At 34.9% G+C, this 19599-nt stretch overlaps 1 protein-coding gene across 3 annotated transcripts; it reads left to right on the top strand.

Moving 5' to 3' along the window:
- The first annotated feature begins 993 nt into the window (after positions 1–993).
- Positions 994–18969, top strand: LOC105325425 (substance-K receptor). Of its 3 annotated transcripts, XM_066066704.1 has the most exons (4): positions 994–1498; positions 7166–7554; positions 17917–18120; positions 18572–18969. In XM_066066704.1, exons 1-4 carry the CDS (start codon positions 1465–1467, stop codon positions 18875–18877), a joined length of 933 nt encoding a protein of 310 aa, XP_065922776.1. In that variant the 5' UTR covers positions 994–1464; the 3' UTR covers positions 18878–18969. The 3 variants fall into 3 exon arrangements, with proteins under 3 accessions (XP_065922776.1, XP_065922777.1, XP_011423285.2); XM_011424983.4 differs by lacking the exon at positions 994–1498 and having other exon boundaries at positions 6045–7554; XM_066066705.1 differs by lacking the exons at positions 994–1498; positions 17917–18120; positions 18572–18969 and adding an exon at positions 12722–12907 and having other exon boundaries at positions 5960–7554.
- Positions 18970–19599: the final 630 nt, after the last annotated feature.

Genomic DNA, 19599 nt, shown 5'->3' with positions numbered 1-19599 from the left:
ATAATACTTATTATTTACTAGTAATGATAATAATTAGAATAAAAAGAAAAAATACAAACAAAATATTTTACACACAGGTTTGATATTTTTTCTCTCTAAATATACATTTCCAAATGCATTTTTTGAGATACATGAAAATCTATATAATGAACGTTTCTTCTTTCGAAAGACAGATATTCGACATGGCGGGTTTTGGGATAGGAAACAAGAAACATTGATAAAAACAACAATACTCTCAATCATAATAATAATAATGGCAAAAAGTAATCCTTACAATTTTTTATATAAACTTTTTTTTTCGATTATAACGTTAATAAATAGTAAGTATTACGTGCATGTTAATTGATTACAATGTAATTTCAATCGATTGATTGATTGATTAATTGATTGGTTGGTTGGTTGATTTATTGAATATAGATATCATTTGAAAGGTATCGAGAAAGCAGGCGATGGTGGCGATAACAACAGCCGCCAGATAAAATACCGACTCAAGCCCTTGGATCAGGTTAGCTAAAAAAATACACTGTGATTCATAATTTGGGTACTACATGCGGAATTAGAGGAACTTCAAAATAAATCGTCGTAGAAATACAGCCTTGTTTTATTACAGTACGTTCTATAGCTGAAATAAGAATGAGAGAAGCAATTTCCGCGATTACAATAGATGACGTCATGTTGTAATTATATGCCCGCTGTAACCTGTCCGATCCAATCTCAAACTATCCTGTTCATTCATTCATACTTTATTTCCTCATGACTGAGATAATTTCAAATGAATACAATTAATTTAACCAATACAAATCAGCAATTACAGAGAAAGTGAAGAAAGTCAGAGAAAAAAAGAAAGAAACAAGGACAAACACACAAAATGAAAGTTAACGAATGTTATATACATGTATATCAGGTCACGGCACAGGGTTTACTAATTGACCCTATTCGTTACATCATGATGACGGCGCATGAACTGATTATACTGGGCTGAAGTATCTTGTATCAGCTTAAAGTTCTTGATACGGAAAGTCTCGGTGGCATAAGCGTCCAGTTCCGTGATTGGTTGCCGACCCAAGAGGATGAGGAGCAAGTCGTCGTCAGGGAGGGCACACAGTTCTGCAGACAGATGGATGGTAAAGTTATTTATAATATCAGTCCACCAATTGTTTCGAGTGCCGAGGGTTATTGCACAAGAACATGCAACATGTGCTGCTAGGTTAAAGAAAGGTGCACCACACAGATGACAAACATTCAGAGAACTCTGAGGACGATCGGTCACAAGTTTACAGATAAGTTTCCACAACCGGATCTCGTAGCAGTTCTTCGGTGCTCGCCAGAAGTTCGAAGGATCCTGTTCACTAAAGACTGCCAGAAATCGAGAAAAGTCTATGTCATTAGACATCCGGTACTGTCGCAGGTCTTTGTGAACTCTGATGGTTGTAGATCTTACAATGTTTTTCCAGGATAGTTTGGATGGAAAGGAACTGCTCTCAACCCACTGATACAGGTAAGTCAGGAGATCGTAAGTGTTCATTAAATTTATGACATCTGGAATGAATCCGCGTTGGCTCTTCCCCAATCCCTCAAAGTAGGAAAACAGTCTTACGAGAAAAATTTGCTTTGGAAGAGTTTGGTAGGACATCCGGCACAGTCGTCCAAAAAACAGAAGTTTACGTGTGTCTATTTCTGTAGAAATAGGAAGGATATTGAGAAGGCTTTCACACATGTCGGATCTTGTTCGACTTGGGAGATTCTGCGCCGATTTACAGATAGAGTGCTGGAAAACTTGAAGGCGTTGGCAATCAGCGGCGGTAGGATTGTTCCAGAGTTCGCAGCCGTACAAAACAGATGGAAGGACTACGGATTTGTATAAGTTGGCTAACGTTAAAGGATTAAGGTACGGGGATCCAATATCTGTGAGGGCATAGAATGAGTTTCTACCCTTCCTGCAGGCGGATTTTATCCGTTCTGACAGAGAACATTTACTGTTGATGATTATGCCTAGATGGTTGCAGGAGTCTGAACATGGTACAGGAGTGTCGCCTAGAGTCCATATGCTAGCTTCTTTAAGCTGATTTCCTTTCGAACGGAACTGCAGAATACTGGATTTGTTGGCATTAAATTTAAATCGCCATCTTCTGGAATAAGTATTTGCTACATCCAACATATTCTGTAGAGAGTTTGGTGTTAAAGCAATCAATGATATGTCATCAGCCAGAGAAGGACAGTTACATATAATGTTTAGTAACTTTGTACATGTGTAAAGTTGCTCTATGCTATTGACTAAATCATTAATAAATACTAAGTACAAAAATGTGGATAACACCCCACCTTGTCGTACGCCTTGCAAAACATTAAACCATCTTGACTGAGTTTGGTTAACAACAATAGAACTAGATGTATTACTGTGACAGTCATTAATAATTGTCCAAAGCTTGCCAGTAACACCTAAGTTGTACAACTTGAAGAGGAGACCATGTCTCCAGACAGTGTCAAATGCCTTTGAGCTATCTAAAAAACCTACAAAAACATTACTTCCCTGCTCTAAATTATAGTAAACAGTCTCTTGCAAGTTGAACGATGCGGTTAAACAACCTAATATTTCTTGGAAACCTTGTTGTTGTTTGTTTGGAAAGCATTGACTATCTAAAACATACTTTGATATTCTACTATTAAGAACATTTTCAAAAATTTTAAGAAAACAAGAGAGCAGTGCAACTGGTCTGTAGCTATTTGTAGAAGTCTTTTGTTTGTCACCCCCTTATACAAAGGAACTATGAGCCCTTGTTTCCATATTGGCGGTATTTTCCCATGTAGAATAATTGCATTAAAAAGTTTAACAATGCATCTAAGTACTTTCTTCCCTCCAAAGATAATATGTTCGTATGTTATCCTATCCGGGCCTGGGGATTTTCTTCTCTTCAGGTTGTTAACAACTGGCGAGAGATCATCTGTAGTTATTGGTCCGCCGGGGATATTTCCAGAAACTTTAGTACACTCTTCCTCTATGTGTCTGTACTTGCTTTCGATGAACTGGCGGAAGTGTTCATCAAAGGTGTCATCTTCGGAGGGAGTATATATTTTTTCGTAGTACATTGCGAAGGCTTCAGCTACACCTTCAGGGTCTTTGAAAATAGCACCATCGTCTCCGTGAATTTCGGGATACGTGCGTGAAGTTCTCTTTTTCTGCTTCTTCACCAGTTTCCAGAAGAGGCGTATATCGCACTTGGCTGCTGTGTCCAAGTCGCGATGTACGCCTTTCATATGGTTCTCGAATTCCATGTCTAGGACAGTCCGAAAGTGTCTCTTAGCGCGTTTATAATTGCGGTATGATTCGTGTATCATCCCCCTAGGCCTACCCTCTGATATCCAGATTTGGCGCAATTGTCTTTCTTTAGTGTGTAGTTCTTTGACATCTCTAGTCCAGCCCGGACGCGATTGATTGATTGATTGATTAATTGATTGGTTGGTTGGTTGATTTATTGAATATAGATATCATTTGAAAGGTATCGAGAAAGCAGGCGATGGTGGCGATAACAACAGCCGCCAGATAAAATACCGACTCAAGCCCTTGGATCAGGTTAGCTAAATAAATACACTGTGATTCATAATTTGGGTACTACATGCGGAATTAGAGGAACTTCAAAATAAATCGTCGTAGAAATGCAGCCTTGTTTTATTACAGTACGTTCTATAGATGAAATAAGAATGAGAGAAGCAATTTCCGCGATTACAATAGATGACGTCATGTTGTAATTATATGCCCGCTGTAACCTGTCCGATCCAATCACAAACTATCCTGTTCATGACAGATGAGGCGCAGTTACAAGATGAACAATTCAATTCATCTGAGGTTTTTTTTAAAGTCTCCACGTTTTCATGATAAATTAACTCGCTTTCTAAAAATGAGGTGTCGTAGATCTTGACCATTTAAGAATAAATGTACTGTCAACAACGGAGCAGTAAATATATAACTGTTCTAATGATAAACATGCAAAATCTCTTTTTAAAAACATTTAATTGTAAATTGAGTATTTTCTTTCCATTATTTTTTGACGTGAAATTTTATTAAAAGTGTTTCAAAACCGTGTAATTTGTTCAAGGTTCTTTCAATGCCGCATTTTTTTTTCTAGCAGCCAATGCCGCATTTTTTCTAGCAGTTAGTTTTAAAATTCGAAGTCACACTTTACTAAAGGTAGTTTGGCCTAACAATTGGCGTATTCAAGCTCAATTATGTAACGGAATGCAGTTAACACAAATTCTTTGAAGTGTGCAGTTGCGTTGAAATATCTTAGCTGCTTTTCATAGGTGCACGTGCTCACAAACGAATCAGGTATTAAAAAGCCGATACAAAAAGTATGAGTTTGAGATATATTTCCCACGTGTTGGTCATAAGTTCTGAGCAACACACTCGTGCTTTTATACTTTGATATTATTGTAATATATATACTGTGGTAATTATATATACATGTAGAAATCTTAGGGGTAAAATTATTTCATGAACCTAACGTTAGTACTAGTATGCGAAAGGTTTGTTCCTAAAATTCATTGTCAAATATGATTGAATTAACAGCTCTTGGTGCGTTAAAATCTCAAATCTTTACCGTGCTTTGGATATTGTTACGCGTGTATAAAACCTCTAATGAAAATTATCCAGCTTAAATGAAATAAAGATATCTTAGCACAAACTGGTGTAAAAACACCAAGAATACAATACGTTTGTTGGAGGGAAAACGTCACGCATCGAGAGAAAACAGCACTGTTTGCCATAACGCTGGCAATGCTAACAAAGAATTCCACCTCCATTGTTTATCAAAGTATGAAAGTCGATTGTTTAGTTTTTTCAGAAACCATTAGCTGGTATTTTTGTTCCGTACAACAAATGAACGAACTCGCAGAGATTAAGATGAAATCGTTGAATGTCTCATTTATAATTCAACAAATCAGTGAGAGATTGTTTTATATAGTGAGTATAACTTGTTGGAGGTGTTCGAAGGAGCGAGAGGCCGCAGGGATTAATGGGGATTTTAATGTTTGTTTTTCAGTTATCTTGTAGCGTGAAAATAGAATAGGGATTCCAAAGCAGCCTCAAATTTCACACAGTCATACAAAGTAAATTAAATCCACCGTGGTACATCAAAATTAAGTTTTCTACCTCTAGTGACCATACATGTATTCAGCTTGAAAAAAATAGAAATTTTGAATGGTTTTTTTTCCTTCGGGATATCGTTCTTTTTGAAATTGTTAAATAATTCCATTTTATCATTTTCAAAAGTGTTATATTTAACATGTTCTAACAAACTGAAAAGTCTTTATATGGATTATCTTATTTTAAAATCTTGTTGTTTTGTTTAATTATTTTCCGTGGAGGATAGGTATCAAACCAAAGGGAGGACATCGCAGACAGCCTTAATACGTTGGGTTGGCACGACATTTGAATCGATACTAAAACATACTGGCAGTGAGACTTCTATCAGGGAAGGCAAACGCATCAAGGTTTTATAGCGCTTTCGGAAGTTAGTCATAAATGTTCCAGTCACATTGCTTTCAATTTGGAACTTGTGGATTGTTCGAAAATTAATCTACTTTGTAATCCAGCGAGGAAAGACATTTTTAAAGGAAAAATTTATCACATTCATTTCTGATTATTAAAGTGATTGGTTTTACATGTTTCATTTAATTACTTTGGTTTCAAAAATATTCTTTAGCGAGAGAATGGTTTCCAATTTCTCTCTCATCTGAAATTGTGTATGGGTTGATAAACAGGTATAAAGGAAAATTGTTCGTGCACGCTATTCAGTTTTCAATGTTTTTGGCCCTTGGTCGTTTTTTTTCTCCCCAAGCGCATTGATTTTATATCTTACATAATGCTGAGGAATAAAGCAAATTGGCTACAAATAGTTTTAAACATTACTTGCACGACATGTTTATACTAAATAACTAATAAGCAATTTTTCGTGGAGAGTCTTAAAAAGCTTGTGAATCCATATCTGATATTGTTTATGTACAGTGTAATACCCTTACTACAGATGTCTACATGGTAATGGGGTTGTCAACACATTCAAGAGAACAAATACTTGTAGCAAACTCTTGAGATGGTCAGAGATGATATGAAGTCCACTGACGCGGCTAGCTCAATAGAGCAATCGCCCAATATCTCGTTGCTTGTAAAGCTATAGCGCACTCTTGGGATAATATTTTAATTACTTCGCGATGAATAGAATTGCTGGTGAACACTGAGTATGAACCCATTGGTATTAATTATGTTTTACGCGGCAACACAAAAAGCTAAATAATGTTGAACTATTGTTCGGCAGGTTTTAATCAAATTAAAAATATGTTTTCTTGGAACCCGAAGCACCATTACGCCTTTGCAGTTGTATAACCATGAAGAGTTTAATGTAAGAGTTATTGGAGAATATCTTGACGCTTGTTTATATTGCAGAGATAACAGGTTCTATATGCCGTGGATAAACGCTACCAAAGGCTAAGATCACTTACAATGAGTGACGGCATCTTCATCATCACCAGTCGTCTGCGTTAAACGTTGGCGGGAGATCGCCATGCCTTGCTTTATAGAGAGCACACTTTGCTCTTATGACAATATTGGTGATAACGTCGATGCGGCGGACAGGTTTATTTAAATCCCTGTTCAATTTGACGAGCCGATCAGTCGCTTAGCTTGCCAATTGAAGCCAATCACACTGGCGCTGTGCTCCTTATGTTTCACTACAAGGTATGAGGAAGGCTGAGGAATTCGTTCCATTTTATCGATGTGTGAAATTTGATTGGTCAACCTAACTTTAAGAAAGTCCAAAAATGGCTTCCTCTCGCTACCAATTCTATGAAATTTGGAACAACAGTCTTGAAAACAAGACAAATAAGTCAGAGCAGACCAATTTGAATTTATCGGGAGAAACTTTCATTGGTCTTACAGTTTTGTATGCATTTACGACTTTTTTAGCCATAGTCGGCAACCTTTTCGTGATCGTGGTTTTTATAAGAGGAAAGAGGTCAAGGACGGACTTGCGTCATTTTCTTATTAATTTAGCTATTGCAGATTTATTAATGGGATTATTCTGTATGCCTTTTACCTTTGCAGATGCTATACACAACATGTGGATTTTTTCTGAGCCTGTATGTCCCATAGTTTTATCTATTCAGATTATTTCAGTTGCAGCAAGCGTTTTTACAAATATGGCCATAGCAGTGGACCGCTTTCTCGTGGTAACATATCCACTGAAACATCGCTTTACACAAGAACGTTCTAAGTACGTCATTCTCGTGATATGGACAGCAGCGACGGCTTTGTCTTCTGTACAGTTCTTTGTGGGGCGTGCCCACATAGACGTGGACAGCGGACACCTTGTGTGTGACGAGATATGGCCGTCTAAAAGGTCCAGAAAGATTTACACCATCACTGTGTTACTGTGTACCTACATCGTGCCGTTACTGATCATTTCAGTGGCGTACGTTGTGGTGAGTTTCTTACTATGGAAGAGGACACCGCCTGGGAATAAGGACCACTTCAGAGACTTCCTACAGTGGAGATCGAAAATAAAGGTAAATGTATGGTAATGAACAAACAGATTCACTTTGAAACGAAGCAACTAAACGTAAAAATATCAACCTATGATTAAAAAAAACTTGAATGTAAACCACTTATCTGAATGAAAAATATATTAAGGTTTACAATAAATATCAACACAGGTAATATTATATAATAGATGCATGAAAATCACTTCAGAATATTATGTTTTTTATCCAAGTTGACTATTGTCTATTCTTTTTACACTTCTACTCATTCCATTTCAAAATTATAAATTACCAATAATAACTTAAATAATATTTAGGATGCCTGAGATAAGAAAATCAGTTTAGCATTATTTCTTGATACAAAATATATTGATATTTTTCAGTTTATATTACTCAACTTACAATATTCAATAAGGTCAAATAACTTAATGTTATAAAGCATATTGACTGAAATACGGTTTGTTTTTTATTTTCAAAGTTATAAACTTGTAACATTAGAACTATTGCCACCATAATTATTATTAACTTACATTTTTTAAACTTTGTAAATGAAGTATTTCAATGGAAAATGAATTAACGCTGTTTCATGTTTAAGGCCATTGTCCAAAAACAAGTTCAATACTCTTTAATAGTTTCACTCGGCTTCTGCCTTCTCCAATTACAGTCTTAACTCTGTCCCGAGTTTTTGCTTCCTCCACTTTTTGCTTGATATTTCAATAATAGTAAATACCTTTGTGCTCAAACTACGTTCATCCACTAATATGAAAAATTTCCAGATTATCTGTTTTGAAACACTCCCTCTACCGCTTCAGGTTTCAATACACATCCCAAAATTTAAAGTCTACGGAGATTTTGCATTGCATCAGCCATTACTAAGCCCGGATGATAACGTTAAAAAATTACGCGATGTATTCCGAGTGTATTCCGAATGGAGAAACGATGTAAACATTTCCCGTTATAAATCTCCGTAAGAAAATTGTTTTCGTTCCTGTGAAATTTTATGAGTGAAAAGGGATAATTGTTCAATGAAGATATCTTGGATATATTCCCTTTCATCGAAAATGTATTTCTTTCACAGGTATGTATATTTTTATTAAAAATCATCAAATAGTGATGGAAGCAATAACTTGGGACAGACTTTAGTGTAGTTGTGGAAGGTCTAACAATACACATGTATTTATTACATGACGTGTCTCATAAATAACCTGTAGTTCCATGCAGACATACTGTAAACGTATTACATTTGGTTGTGCATTCTATTTAGCGTTTTTGACGGAAAACGGCGTCCGCTAAATCAAGTATATCGATCGCCAAATGCGAAATATGCAAGTAGATAAACAAGTACATGTACATTCAGAAATGCGCTAAAACAAATCCACGCTAACTTGTTGAAAAATCAAATTCCGCCAAATATCGCAATATAGTACGTTTACAGCACGATAGGCACGACCCTTTTTGGAAGTCCACCCCTTCCCCAGCCTTCAGTCCGTCATTCATAATTTTGCATACATCTCCGCTTCCCTTTCAATTCCCCATACATTTGAGATAAGTAATACTAGTATAACTTAGTTAAACACCTGAAAACCATCGTAAATAGATATACACAGCCTCTAGAGAGATAACACTTTACCATCCAGAGATCTAAAGAACGGATACCCTTAAGGTAGTATTATCCTTTTTTAAGTCCCAAAGTAAGATGTATGCCGATGATGTACTTTAGAATAGCCTACGTTGTCTTCCGGAATACGTATAAATAATGCTTGTGAATTTGAGTACAAGAATTTATTTCGTAGATTTATTATTTGCTATCATGCAAAGAAACGTCACATATACAAGCTAAGTGAATCAGTTTAATTTCAGAATCTCATGATCAACATATTAATTAATAAAGATTAACGAAAGAGAGTTCAATTAACCTTTCTATCACTTCTCACTTTTGAATAGTCAAAGAAAAATCAATGATAGATATGAAATCTAGCTGTTTTAATTTTATCGCGCCGATGGCATAAAATAGCACTCAAACTCAGGAAGTGCGCACTAACTCAGGTTGACACTTATCAGTTTCAAAATTATATCACACTACTCCAAATATACGCTTACCTGCATTCACAAATCTTTTGGCTTGACTGGCTTGGTATATAGAATTTAAAATTATGAATTTATTTCAGGTCCGAGTTCTTGGCGTTAACATTTACATTTTGTCTCAAACGTGATGTTCAATACCTGACCATCGAAGTAAATTTTTTTAACGAGAATTAAGACGTTACTATTGTCTAGATATCAGTGGTCTCATACAAATAAATACTCTAGATATCACTTAAAGAATTCACTGAGACTGAATTGAAAAGGCTTCCATTGAAAGGGCAAGAATGTGTTTCCACGGTTTATATCTTTTCAATTTGTAATATGATATAAAACTTATACATACTGATTACATTAATAAATTAAAAAAGCATTCAATCATACGCATAATGTCTTAAACAAAATTGTTCCGCGACATCAGAGAAAGATAAGCTGTTGAGATCTAACAAACAAAAATGCAATTTTTCATGGTAATGAGGCATGCAGGAAACAAATGTTCAAGGGATTTGAAGGACTTGGATACCAATCATCCTTTGTAATCTACATACAAACTCAATTCATTCTCAGACGGCTCACTTCCGGAAAGAACCAAGCTAAGATTCCGGGCGGGAATTATTGTAGTTCCAGTGACCATTTGATGTGTATCGACATGGTCAATCATGAAATCGGTCTTTGCTGTTTTTGAGTTGACCGATCGATAAATCTTTGCAATCACTTTAAACTTTGAAAAAATAACCAAGGTAAATACTTTCAAGGTTTGTGAAAGAATTTTTTAGAGAGTAGAAAAAATTTCCTTGTGCAGGAGAATCCTGTTTCTTTGAATATCGCTTAAGGTCTCAATGAAAGAACATAGTCAGGTTTTATTCTTACTAAACGATGAGAGAGAGACTGCATATGTAATGCATAAAATTCCGATTAACCAAATTATTTAGCCACAATTTATTACCGCACAACAATTACTGAAATATTTTGCCAAGAACAGAAAAACTTTTATGATCTGATAACAATATATGTCATCTGTATCTCGTATCAATTACCATAGAAATCTGGAAAAAAATTCAAACTGTTAATGCAATTCCATGTGTATTTAGACATTTTCATTGCAATGATTATATACCTCTTTGAGTTGGATATTCTTACTTGAAGTTGCTAACAGTTTAATGATAAACACATACATTTTCATTATGCAGACGTGTATCTAAGACCTTGCTTTGATTACATGCCTTCATATCTTCCACTTTACAGGAAAGCACTTATTGTCATTGAAAACGGTGACAAAGTTGGTTTACTAATAAATGACAATCATAGATTTGTTCAAAGCCAACGAATCTATGAAACCTATGAAACTAATACAAACTCCACATCAGGAGAATACATACAACATGTCGCCTTACGTTTCCCAACATGGGATTCCCGCACAAATGGAAATAAATGAAGTCGTGTCCCTTTTATCTTCTTCCCCGCGCAAGTTTAATTTTCTATCGGAAGCCCCTTTCATTTATGAATTGATTACTATGACGCTCCTGGCAACGCTTAAGGTTCACTGTCCCTTGTGTCTAAAAATAATTCGGTGTAAATTACTTTTATGCCATTATATCAAACATAATAAAATCGTTTTATATTTGGCCCCGTAGTATTTTAAATTCTAAGACAAAACAATATTTGTTCAATTCGACGTATATTTTTTTAATGTTGTTTTGTTTAAGCTGTTAATTAAAGAGAATCACCGCAAGGTTATTCAGGTCATGAACGTCGACGAGAAAAAACTATAGGGACACGGGTTTAGTATATCTAATAATGTTAAACAATTTCAGAGCTCCTTTTTAAAACCCAAAGAATCATAGTGCCTACGTTGTGTAAAAAAAAAACTGAGCAGCATTATATAAATAGTGCCTGTTTGGGAGGGTAACATTTGAAATTGACACTCCGAGAACACCATTGTCAACCGACGCGAAGCGGAGGTTGACAATGGTTTACGAGGGGTGTCAATTTCAACTGCTATCCTCCCAAACAGAGCACTATTTATTTTATTATACCGAATATCTAAATATCAGAGAAAATTTTACTGCTTTTATATAAAAATGACGTGAATTCTACGGCGAACCGTACGCGCATAATTTACGCGCATGTAACAATTCGTCGTGTTACCCGTTGCCAAGTGTGTTGCTAACGTTGAGGGTAATAGAACGGATTATCAACTGCATCTAAACCAATCAGATATCTAACATGAAAATATAATAATATAAAATGTTAATTTATAACTGACGTCAGAGCTGGTCAGTGGAAAAACATATTCACACCCACCCCAAAAATAACCCTTGAGTGAAATGCTACACATTTCTTACTTAATTCTTTCTTGTAACGTTGAATCAATGTTTATACAGGCTGTTAGGGATGCTGAGCACAAAGTCGTTTTGTATCTTTAATAGTTATGCATTTGTTAAGGTTCTTTCTCTAGCGTCCAAACAAAGACCATCCGGCGTACAAAGCCTGATCCAGAAACACCTTTCATCTCAAACTGTTAAACTGTTTATCAATCCTCATTTTGCAATTTTGGAGCCATCTTTTTTTTCTACTATGAACGATCTGTTATGAAGGGAGCGAAACTGCATGCAGTACCTCTGAGTCGGTGATCATTCACTCAAACACTCAGAGAGAGAGAGAGAGAGAGAGAGAGAGAGAGAGAGAGAGAGAGAGAGAGAGAGAGATATTTGCTTGCATCTTGCAAAATGAAAACATGTTCAATTATCCAATACAATCCAATAACTCTGTCCATATCTTGGTTGAAGACAGGGAACATAAATGAGATAATTAATTGAGTTTCAGTATTGTAAATATTTGATCAGTTTGTTACGTTTTAATTAGTCTACTTTGTGAATCGATTGTATTCCATCAGTTGGTTTTGGGGGGTTCATTGTCCTGTGTGATGACAATTTACTCAAACTCTTTTATACGAAAATAACAGAGTCAAAATAATACACGAATATGTAAAGATAAGTTAATGTTAAATATGAAACTCTCTCAGATTTTAAAGTTAAAATTTACCCACTGCAGGCAATTATGAAATTTATCATTGGATTTTCCATTAAGCTGTACAATTTTTTCCTATCAGAATATGGAAATTTGCACGACCGTGCATATCTTTGATCAAAGACACGACCAGACGCATGCAAACAGACCATTAAAGCAGGCTACACTTGATGTGGAAATGTGATTATACGTTGCCAACGTTATTGACGATATCAAAATTATTGTCGATATCTGTTCATATTTATTCAACTCGTTATCTATAGGGAAATATTTAGTCATTTCCCTTTGTGACTGAAACTGTAACCTTTACTATGACACCTTTTGAAGTTATTAAAAATTCCACATCATTTATATATATAAATATACTGTGAGACTGAAGTAGCGCTCTCATTTATCCTATAACTCATTGACGTTAAAACTATAACTCATTGACGTTAAAACGTCAAATTTTACTTTTCAGTTAATTTCGATAAAATAATGATGAGCTATAGAATTTTATTAAATCAGCCGATATAGGACCGTATGCCATTTTAAGTTTTTTAAAGCTTTATAAATACATAACATGATTTCCGAAGGTTTAAGAAAATTTACATTTTGAACTATACATTCAACTGAAAACCTTTTGAAATCAAGAGGTTAAAATCGAAAAGTTGAAAGAAAATTCTTAAATACATGTACATGTACACAATCTTATGGAAATTTTTATTAAGGAATGGAGCTTGTCAAAATACTAAGACATTTCTTAATTTAAATAAATTGCATCATTAACCAAAAAAATTCTTTTTGGCGATTCATAAGACGCAATTACCTTAAAAGAGTCTCGGTAAGATGAAGACGACCCTATTTAACGACCCTATCGCCCTACTTTTCCTCCCCCAGACTCGATCTGTCCCCTTCATTAATATCCTTTAAGAAATCGCTAAGCATCAGACAGCTTTACGATTCGAGGCTCTGTCGTAAAAGAAAAAAAGTAATCATTCACTAAAAAGAAACTTTGGCCAGCGACCCCGTATACTTGATAATTAACTTTCTTTACTTGGTTTATGTTCTTTTTTGACAAGTAAGTTCATATTTTACGGGTGATCATAAAGAGAGCTTGTGTTGAACCCGTATAATTCTAAGGACAGTGGACAGGAAAATGAAACTACTGCAGCGAGATACGGCAGATAAAAATTATTTCCAGGGGTATGGTACCAATATATCGATCAAAAACATTTTTGAATTGTTCATAATAACAAGTAAATGAAAACAATGCCGAAGTGAAAATTACTAAGAGATTTATAAACACCTGTAAATGAACTTTTTATTATAAAACCGATATGCAATCATATATTTCACTCAATTCGAACTTGGTATTCAGTTTTATGAATAAGGCAAACAGCTTCATGCTGATGAACAATGATGCTTAATTACAACATTGTCTGTCTATTTAAAAGGCACAATGTGGATTTGATTGCACATACGTCACGTGTAATGAATATGAAAACTAAACTTTTCACCGTTTGTGAATTCTGATAAATGTTCAACGGCATTCAACTACAAATATCCATGATAGTTTCAATAATTTGAACGAAACATGACGATTCAACACTGCTGCACCTGAGCGAGGGGAGAACAGCAGGGGAACAAGTGTGTTAGCATTCTTTTCTCTACGATATTTTTGATGAGATGATCATTCAATAAATACACTTGAAAACAATCTTTGAATGTTGTTGATAATCCATTGTTAGAATCACGTGAACAATTATAGGCAGAGTTATATCTTAAAGAATTTATTTTGTTTTTTCGAGTCGGAAAAAAAATTGTAAAGCGGTCAAGTTCAAATGTGTAATTGGTTGAAATTAAAGGTCTATCTTTACGTATGTAATGAAATGATATAAAGTATTTTGATCGTGAAAGATATGCTATACATATCACCCATTAGAGAACTACTCTGGAAAGGCGTTACACTTATTTGCAATATATAGTTCGATTCGGTCAATTTAAATTAAATAACGTGTACATGTATCTCTATAAAATTAAAAACAGTTTTTCTTGATGCAACTTTGTAACACCTTACCTATTTAAGAATCTCGATCATACGGAAGACCCCTTTCCACGTCAATTTGGAAGGATTATATCTTAATCTCTCATGTAAATATCGATTCAGAAATCATTAGCTAACTGAAGGTTTTGTAAATTAAATACATAATTTATAAAGTCATTTTGGTTTCTCGTTTTTTTCCCTAATAGTTCAGAAAATTCGATCGGTAAAACTCAACATTAAGCTTCTCTCCTATCCTTTTCTTCTACGCTTACCGATAGATTTGTAACTTTCTCCCATTTACTGGTTTAAAAAGGCACAAGTCGCCAATAAATTGAAATCTTAGAGAAGGCAATCCTATAGTTGATGTACGAAGGATGTACGAGACAAGCACTGATTGCTGATACCGTGTCCTAATTAACTTGTCATCGATTCCGTTCTCACTAGCCTCAAACACCATAGTTTATACTCAGCGCTATATTCCCAATTATCCTAGAATACATGTGCAAACAATTTCAGAAATCTATTTTGGCTTTCAATTAATCGAAAGCACTCGTCAAAGATGCGGGGGTATATTGAATAACTGTGTTGTTGTTTACAGAATGATGACTATACTTGTTGGTCCTAGTCGTGTTATTAGTGGGATCAAATTAGATATTTGTTGGGAAACAATTTAAAAAGGACACAATCATATAGATCACCTTTATAAACAATATCGAAATGGTGAAAATAAACATACCGGAGACAGTCTAACATTGAGATAGTCAGTAACCTTGTGATCAATATTAGAATATCAATTCGAGAACTTCAAGAAAACGTTTAATTCATGTTGTACAATTAATGGATATGTACGAACATGAAAATTTACTGTAAAGTTGTTTGAACTGTAACTTAACGTATTGCGAAAGTAAAGGAATGCTTTCCCAAAAGTGTTGCAAATAGGGACTGGTGAATCAATATAGACTCATTTTCTTGACAAGGTTGCAAGTTAGGTCATTCGTAGACTGGCTATGATGATGTTACACAATTCTGTTCTTCGGAGAGATATATGATGGGAATTTGATCAGATTTGATAGCAATAGAACGACTCGCTGATCTGCTGATAAATTCACCCATTCCTAAAGCAAATAACGCTTTTTGGGACACTTTAATGCATTTCCATCAACGTCAACTCGGAACGCGTTCCAGTCAGCAAACCATGAAGATTATTTGCTGCAGATTTTGGTAGAAGTACGCTGTCAGGCTCAGCAATGATAAATGGAATATGTCTGCGATTTAGCATACTATTTTATTGTTTGCTTCTGTGTAGACAAAGCTGTTTGTTGATATATGGTCCAATTTCCCAATAATTCACATAATAAGATGAATATATATGAGTGACCCTGTAGCTGTTTTAGAAAATTGGTCTATCTACATAACTAAAATATTTTTTTTATTTGAAAATTTTAAAAAAAACGAAACAAGGAAAATGTCAAGCTATCCTTTAAGTGAATGTATCGTTCGTTTAATCTAATTCAAGTTCTATTTATTTGAGGTGCATAAAACGTTGATTTACCCCCCCCCCTCTCTCTCTCTCTCTCTCTCTCTCTCTCTCTCTCTCTCTCTCTGAAACGTTGAACTGTATCAAGAAGAGTCCAACCATGAATATCATAAAGAATTTTAAGGGAAATATGAATCATCGAAAGTTTGTGTATATTAGGGCTATTTTCTTTGTTCATTATGCATTTAATGTTCGGTATTTCCGCCGAAACAATTTTCGAGCTGTTCAAAAGGATCATCTCTTTCAGGGGGAATTCTAGAAAAATTAGATCAAGGCCGTGGATCAATATGCGGTAACCCAATTTTTATAAGAAGATTACAAAACCTTTACGACTAGATTTCATCGAATAATTTATGTGGCGAATTTGAAAGCTATCGGAAATTCCCGACAGGGTGTGGCATCGATTAATCAATGTGTATATGAAAAATATAATGCAATTTTGATGTTTTTAAAAGAGATAAATTAAGTTTTCTTTCTTTAAAACAAGGCTACATGGAAAAATAAGGAATCAATGTGCAAATCAAACTACCCGTAATTGTTTGCGAATTAAACGAGGGATTAAGTGATGCAATTAGATAAGAACACTGCAATAGACAAACTTTGGTGTTACTGTCCTTGAAATACTCATGCAGGGACGACGTATCAAGAGATAAGCACTCAACGATTTGCGATTTTTTAAATACCCATACACAAGCAATAAAACATGCCATAACTTTTACATAACAAATTAAACATGAGGTCCATGGGCCACATCACTCACCTGCAACGATGTCCAACTGACTCAAGAAGCTAATTCCAATCTTCGAACGCAAACTCTCTGAAACTTAAGGGGGGTACTGTATAATTAAATGTTTGAGTTATTGAATTCACATAATTTTGCATCCATTCATGTTATTTCATAAGTTTATAAATACTTATTAATAAAGTTTTATAATTTAATTCTGGTTGTAACGCGGCATTTGATTGGATAGAATAATTTAGTTAAATTTATTTAACCTGGTTTGCACGTCAATGCACCAACGTCAAAAACGTACTAATCCGCTTGACGTTACGTTTGAATTTTGAAAGATTAATATCATTTTTAAAAGTAAAACGGACTCAATTTGTACAGCAAATTACAGAAAATTAAATTATAAGGAATGAACTCAATATCTACCCAAGTTATACTCGTATAACCTGGGTTGGAGCTATTTACGCTTTTTTATAATCCGCTTCGCGGATTATAAAACGTAAATTGCCCCAACCCAGGTTATACTTGTAAAACTTGGGTAGACATTGAGTTCATTTCTTAAATAAATTGCCACCATGTTTTTTGGTTATATGATAAAGAAGATATTGAAAACACAACACACTACATGTATTTTCATTATTTCATAATCAAACCAGATCATAGCCCAGTCATCATATCGGATATTGGTATACCCAAACTACAGTGAATGTGTTTCATTCCTTCTTAACCAACTACCTTGACAATATGCCTTACAACCGTTGCACATTCACGATAATTCTTAATGATAATGTTAGAAAAACTTTAGACAAAACCAAGTTTCTTTGATTGGTGACAAAAAGTTAGGAAGATTGATGTTATAATCAAACTACAACGTATTTTTGAAAATACGCTCATAACTAAACTTTGCAACTACTAAACAACATAAGTCTTAAATGTTGATCCATTTTAGTTGATGGCTCGTTGAAACTGGTTTTCCATTGACAGGTGGTGAAGATGCTGGTGATCGTGGTTACAATGTTCGGGGTGTGCTGGCTGCCCCTCCACACCTTCATGCTGGTCCGTGACTTCCATCCCTCCCCCCACCATGACAAACTGGAGCTGGGCATTTATCTCGGTGTTCATTGGCTGGCTATGTCCAATAGCTTCGCTAATCCAATCATCTACAGCTTCACAAACGACAGCTTTAGGGTAGGGCTAGTTGTCGAATTCTATGGAATTTGATTGATTCAATAACGAATTTTTCAATTATTACCAACCTAAAAGCATTTGGACAATGCAGACCGTTAATATTACCTTGATTTAATAAATGTATAATAGTAATCTCGGCAACTAATGAACTGCATTTCCTTTATATAGCTGCTTTCTTTAATGTAGTTTATCGTCAAAATAAATAAATGAGACACAAAATGTTATTTATATACAATGGTTTACAAGATAAACCATTTAGAACACAAATTATGTCTCTATAAATGTTTGCTAGAGTTGAGTTTGGTATTTTATCATCAGAGTATCTTTAGAGGCCTGCAAAATGTAGACCACAGTTTATTTTGAAGGTTGTTACCTTCAATACGGGAATGTTTCTACATCGATCGTGGCACACCATCTGTTCAAGATGAACCATTCTTTTTATCATTTCCAGGCAGATCTTCTGACTTTGTTCTACATGTGGTTTCCCTGCTGCACCTGTCTCAAAGGTATGATCAATCGAACTTACAGTGTCGTCACTAAAGAGAGCTACTTAATACGTCACCAGAGCAAACCGAAAAAGACGAACTCTAACCGCAGAGACAAATTGCAGAAGAGGTTGTTAATAGTAGAGAAAAAGCCCGGATGTTCCGGAAGTCGCAATATGACGTGTGACGAGGAGCAGCTGGAGTTGGTGTGTAAACTGTTTGTCGACAACGTCTCAGAACTCGGCTCTGTGCAGGCTTCCAACGACCAGTGATACCCAAGGCTTCGTGTGGCTTATTGGCAATATTGCGTCTATTGTTTATGAATTAAGTAATTATTAGTAAATAAATGTAGTGGATCATGAAATGCTCTTCCCGTAATGATTTATTTCTTAAAATCTGGCTAATGCAATCAAGAACAGAAGGCGTCACTTAATCATAAAATAGATGGCACAATTACGATTTATTCATTCCTCCTTTAATTAAATCTTGTCCCTTTTCTCTCAAATATTCCGAATCTCTAAACAAATAACAACTGACATTTCATATGTGAAAAGGTCCTCACATTACACAAAGCTATTGGATGCTTGCTGCATTATATAGCAGATACAGATCTCATCAGAGAGCTATCGAGTACACCCCACACATAAAATCACTGAATGCAACATTATTCTTGGAAAAACAAGTACAATAACTTGCAAAAATTCTGAAAATAGCAATATGCACGAAACTATACATAATATTTGGAACCATTTTAGTCAGTTCAGTTTTCAAACGTTATTTCATGTTGCTATATACAGTTGTTTGCCTTTTTAATCTGAATATATAGAGAAATATAATTTTGTGTTTATAAAACTTGTGTTAGAAAGGAGTGATAAAAAAATGAAGCATTCTTTAATCGATCATAATTGTAGGCATACTGCTAATTAAATGGAATGTTTTGTTAGCTTTATCTTGTACAGTATTAAATTAACGTCAATAATTTTAAATGAAACTG

The sequence above is a fragment of the Magallana gigas genome, chromosome 7 (assembly GCF_963853765.1).
Source record: "Magallana gigas chromosome 7, xbMagGiga1.1, whole genome shotgun sequence".
In the NCBI taxonomy this organism is placed as follows: domain Eukaryota; kingdom Metazoa; phylum Mollusca; class Bivalvia; order Ostreida; family Ostreidae; genus Magallana; species Magallana gigas.
This window is presented reverse-complemented; position numbering and strand designations above follow the sequence as displayed.

Coding starts and splice junctions, on each gene's coding strand:
- LOC105325425 (XM_011424983.4), top strand. CDS start 6,811: ATGGCTTCCTCTCGCTACCAATTCTATGAAATTTGGAACAACAGTCTT. Junction 7,555..17,916: donor AGTGGAGATCGAAAATAAAG/GTAAATGTATGG, acceptor TTCCATTGACAG/GTGGTGAAGATGCTGGTGAT. Junction 18,121..18,571: donor TCACAAACGACAGCTTTAGG/GTAGGGCTAGTT, acceptor TATCATTTCCAG/GCAGATCTTCTGACTTTGTT.